At 39.6% G+C, this 5,261-nt stretch overlaps 1 protein-coding gene across 1 annotated transcript in view; it reads right to left on the bottom strand.

The window, feature by feature from the left end:
- Nucleotides 1–1,010: 1,010 nt before the first annotated feature.
- The window catches only part of LOC138032279 (stimulated by retinoic acid gene 6 protein-like), a 95,331-nt gene continuing 91,080 nt past the window's right edge, over nucleotides 1,011–5,261 (bottom strand). Inside the window, exons 11-13 of the mRNA XM_068879923.1 lie at nucleotides 4,591–4,754; nucleotides 3,082–3,261; nucleotides 1,011–1,458 (exon numbers count right to left, since the gene is read on the bottom strand). Coding sequence (XP_068736024.1) covers nucleotides 1,256–1,458; nucleotides 3,082–3,261; nucleotides 4,591–4,754 — 547 coding nt within the window. The 3' untranslated portion in view covers nucleotides 1,011–1,255. The remainder of the gene's footprint in view (nucleotides 1,459–3,081; nucleotides 3,262–4,590; nucleotides 4,755–5,261) is intronic.

The following is a 5,261-nucleotide window of genomic DNA, read 5'->3' as shown; positions in this document are numbered from 1 at the left end:
TTTCACTTTCTTCTTTGGCGTATCTCCACTTTTCATGCTTTCGAAATAAAACATCTTTTGCTAATCCGCACTGCAGGCTGCTATTCAGTTTTGCGCCTAGTTGACACTTGTAACATACAACTTGGTTTCGCATTACAGCTTTACTCTGATTGGCTTTTCCTAATTGGATTTCAAAGTGGGTGGTATTCAAAAAACCTAAGTTTTCCGGCAGACAGGATTTCAGAGCAATAGCACTCTTTAATTGACGTCAGGATCTAGCGCCGAAAACATTGTGGGATTAATCTGCGGACAAAGACAAAGACATTTTAGCGAATTTTTGTCCGCATTTCAATCACATGATGCTTTGCAACAATCCCTTTTTTGATCAACTGTGGAAACACAGGCTATGAACATCTTGTTTACATTTAAGTTACTATGGTGATCGACACCTGTCTCAAAATAAACAAAATATTAAATATGAAAAGATAATCAGATTGAATGTGGTTTAATCACAAGGCGGTCATGTTGAGTACCGAGAGATTGAAAACTGTTGTTTTGCGCCACGGACACTCGTTACCAAACATTTCAACTCGAAGCTCGGGGTACGAAATCTATTGTCTATGGCCACGCGAATAGAGCGTTTTCACATGACGTCTCGGCGGCCATATTGGTGTTCCAGAACAAAGGAATGGCGGCCATGATGGCATACCAAACTAATCTTCCGGGAATTGAATTCTATTTTTATGCAAATCCTTTCCTTTGTTTCAGTAATCCGATATTGAGTGAAAACGCTCAATACGGCACATTCCAACCCATCTAATGTGCATATTTCCACGTAATTAATTATTTTATGAAAGAACGTGCCTTTTACGTCTAAGAATTAGTTACCCAGTCACGATCATTTGGCTTGCCTATCTGCAGCTGTGCTGTTCAGAAAGTCGCTTTTGGAGTACTGTCCAATTGGCCATGAACTTTAAGAGTCGACAAGGCATGCATTCATTTATTTTATTTCCTTCTGAAAGAATCGATTATAAACGGGAGATCCAAGTTTATTTAATCAAAGACAATGCATCGATTGTTTTTATACCAGACTCAACTAAGAATTTTTAAGTTTTAAAGTGGTACACGTTGCTACAATTTCCACGCTGTGGCTAATAAAGGTTTCAGTGACGTGAACAGAAATTAACAGTCCAACTATTTGATACAAGCATAAATAGAATGAAACCGAACTGGATGGATAGGAGGGAATACCCGGTTAGCTTTTTACGTTAGTTCTTTATGCTGTACGAAATACGTCATCTCGGGCATGAGCAAGATCACTGAAGCCAACGTTGATACTTTCCACGCGCACAACAGTTTTCCCGCCTTCCTGCTGACGATACTGTATGAGCGACGGGTTGCGAAGCAACGTCACAGCAACAAACCAGCGGTTGAACGCCTTGTAAGACACACGCGGTATGCCACGTCGACGAGGAGATACTAAACAGAAGAGAGAAACAAAAATTACAGCAATCCAATGAACGTAGACCCTGGGAAAGGACGACATCCAACGACCCGGAGATACTAATACGGGTATGATATATATTCAGGAAAGCCTAAAAGCGGAGCTCGTCAATGATTATTCATTTGTGTTTTTGTTTTTGGGTACTTTTATAACTAACTACACTGATTCTTCGTCACCATTATTCAGCCTGTTTTCTCGTGCTCTCCTTCGCTCTCAGTCATGTTGAGCATCCTTTACTCGTTGACTTCTTACTGGTGTTTTTTTTTTTTTCTTCCTCTTCTTTCCTCGTCGTACGAAATATTAAAAATGTTTAGCTTGTTTTTTTTTCCCTTTGTTTTTTGGTCGTCTTCAAAACTGTTGCTTCTGACGCAGTGTCAAAATGCAGTACGCTGTCCATGCAACGTCCCGTCGCAAAAGACGCGGTTTTCAGCAATGCGACATTTCGCGTATTGCCTGCATGACAAGTTGAACGTGTGTTCGGACGTATGTGAGTGCTGACGGATGGTCGTACCATGGCGCTCCGAGCGCGCGCCTACAGCTTGGAAAATTGATGCGTGGGTCTCAACGGGGTTAACCGTCAACCGTCAAATGGCCAAAAAGTTAACCGTCAACGGTCAAAAACGCAATATTTGTAACGTCAACCAAATCAAATGAGAAGCCAAGATCAGTCACCAAATGTATTATATATCCTTAATCAAGAACTAAACGATTGACTTAAATAGGATAAAGCTATATTTATAAATGATCGTTTTAATATATCACAGAAATGCTTTTATGTGCAAGCCCATCAACATTCTTATGAGAAAGTCCTTAACTTCTAGTCTCGGGTAAAACCGGTTAGCGACAGAACTGACTTCCTTCCGTAAACACCTCCACTGTCATAAAACGGGGTGTGGGGCAAATTTTGACCCCGAAACAAAACACCCCCCCCCCTCTTTTCCCATTAAACAAGAGATAATTTTCTTTCAAGATAAGGATCAACAAGTCTTTGAGGAAGTGAGTAGGTATCCGAGGGTTATGGAATGTTTCGTATGTCCCATGTGCAAAGGCGATAGCATTTAATAGGTGGAGCGGACGATTAATAAACCCAGCCGTGACAAAGGTGATGCAATTACGCTAATTTCGGCACACAGTAGAGGCTATGCAAAAACCTGACTTGTAATGCGCAAGTTATAGGGCTAATTGTATTTTTCAAATATGGGCAAAATTTTAATAGTTTTATTAAAAGCTACAGCCAAATTTTCCCTGTAATAACCGACACTAGGTGTGCCAATTAGCACGCAATATCCCATGTAGCAAAATTAGCAATCCAAGGTTGCCCGACGTGTCAAACATCGACTAACTCTTATTTCTACGCACACGATACCGTAATTTCTTGTTATGAAAAAGAAAAAAAGAGACAAACAAAGAAACAAACAGAATAAAATAAAATAATAGCTGCGTGCTCACATGGTCTATAAAACGTTTTGCTTTGGTAATTTTAAGTCATGGTCTCTTAAATTAGCTGAGGATGGAAAAAAAAAATTACCGAATACATCATGTCTCTTGAGAAAATGATGACTAAACTTGCAATTTGCTTAAAAATATAATATTGATACCAGTAGCAGCGGTTCCAGTTTCTTCCGATACTCGCTGATCGTTTCTCGATTGAGGCGTTGCTGTAGATTCAATGAGCCCGCGTTCCTTGTTTCTGTTTACTAGCAGTTGGCAGAACACGAGCATCATGGGATGGCTGTGGGCCACAAGCAGGTCGAGAAAACCCAGGTAAGCTACAAAGCCTGCAAGAAAATAATTATCTTCATGAAGTCTTAAGCATCTTTTGCAGAACAAGTGTTTCCTCCCGATGTCCATGATCACCGGTACCCAGAGGATGATGATAATGATAATGGTTATTGTGATTTTGATGTTGATGACGATGATGATGCCGGTAGTGTTGCTTATGATGCGATAATGATACTAATGAAATTAATGATGATGACGATAATTTTGAGGACGACGATATGATAACTGCGATGATGACGTAAATTACAATAATGGTAATTACATGAAAGCAGTCTTTATTTTTTGTTTAAATAAAGATAAATAGCGATAAAGAAAAAAAGGTTTAAAAAAATTCATCGAGAGCGACCACTTAAACTCAATAAATAAATAAACAAACAAAGAAATAAATAAACAAATGGATAAAGAGAGAAATTTTAATAAATTGACCGCGCCTCATAAGCTCTTCAATCCAATAAAACATATAATGAAAACAAAACAAGGCTTTGATAATCCCAGCTACTGGGAGACCAGTTAGCTGTTCCAAACAACCCGCAGTGTGAAATTGATCGGGGCCTACCCGGGACAAATGCACCCGTTTGTCAGAGCGGGGCTTCACCAAGGAACTCCGCATTGCAAGTTCGGCCTGGCCCTCAATAGGCCAAGTTCGATATATAAATATTCGGGCATGGCTACGAGGCTTTTCGGTCAAATTTCACGGCTCAGTTATGTTTTCTTTACCTCACAATTCTCAAGGGAGATTCCTAAACAAAAGAATATTAAATTTAACCATAAAGCCTTCTACAATGTGTGAATATTGATATATCGAACGTGGCCAATTCCTCACTCGGCCAAGCTATCTCCCTCACGCACTATGCATTGTTCATAGCGACCGAGCATGGCGTTTACGTATACGTCCCGGAGAAAAGGCAAACGACAGGTTGCTACGAAAATTATTTTATTCTAACTTGTGTCTTTTAGCTAATGGATGACGAAGTCATGCCATAAGGTGTCGAAGGCAGTTGGATGGCACCCACTCATTCAATCGATCACTCATCCCCCTCCAATTCCACTCATTCCATTCCAACGCGCGCTTCAAATATATACATTTCTTTCACTCATCGAGTCTTTTCACGGGTACAAAATGAGCACAACAAAGTGACCGGCTCTTAACTGTATGGCTTCATAGCTCAGTTGGTAGGGCATTGGGCCGGAATTGTAGAGGTCAAGGCATGAGTTTGAATCCCGTTGAAGCCACCTGAAATCTTCAGGTGTCTATAAGAGACAATTGCATAAATTGTCCATTTAACTCCGATTACTACATTTCGCCACACACAATTTTCACGTACCTTCATCTGAAGCCTGAAATCCATGCATCAAGCAAGTTCGATCGAGACGAGAAAGAAAAAAAACTCCCAAAAGCGTTCCTTTCAATACGCGAAATAACAATGAAACAAATCCAACAAGAATATTATTGAAGAAGAAGAAATACGACACAACGGAGAAGAGTCGCCTGCATGAAAGAAAAATGCAGAATCAATACACAGTAAGCCAGCCTTAATTACAACCATGCAACAGGGACACCACTTGACTGGACCTTCGATACAACCGTTTTACTGGATCCTTTTAGTTTTTAGTTCTGCAATAGGTCGTTTGCCATTCATATCTAGAGATACAGATTACAATGCACTGAAGGAAAGATGACAAAGAGCAGTAACTTAACAAATAAACAAAAATTTGTGCTGCATTCGAATACAACTGACTTTCTGTATTTAAGGAAGTGTCTGTAACATTATTGTTACATGGAATTTAGGCGTACATTGCTATAAGATAAAATACGTGGTTTAGGGTAAGGCTACAGTAATTAAACTTCTGCACAGCTTGAAAAATTCGTACTCATCTTATCGATTCACTACAGAAAGGAAATATAAAAATACAATCTCATTTAAGTTACCCAGCAAAATACTTAAAAACGAAACTTCAGAAACGCCAAAAAACCACGACTGAAATGTACTACTTA

The sequence above is a fragment of the Montipora capricornis genome, chromosome 14 (genome assembly GCF_036669925.1).
Source record: "Montipora capricornis isolate CH-2021 chromosome 14, ASM3666992v2, whole genome shotgun sequence".
Classification (NCBI taxonomy): domain Eukaryota; kingdom Metazoa; phylum Cnidaria; class Anthozoa; order Scleractinia; family Acroporidae; genus Montipora; species Montipora capricornis.
Note: the sequence above shows the minus strand (reverse complement) of the source record. Positions and strands in the feature narration are given on the sequence as shown.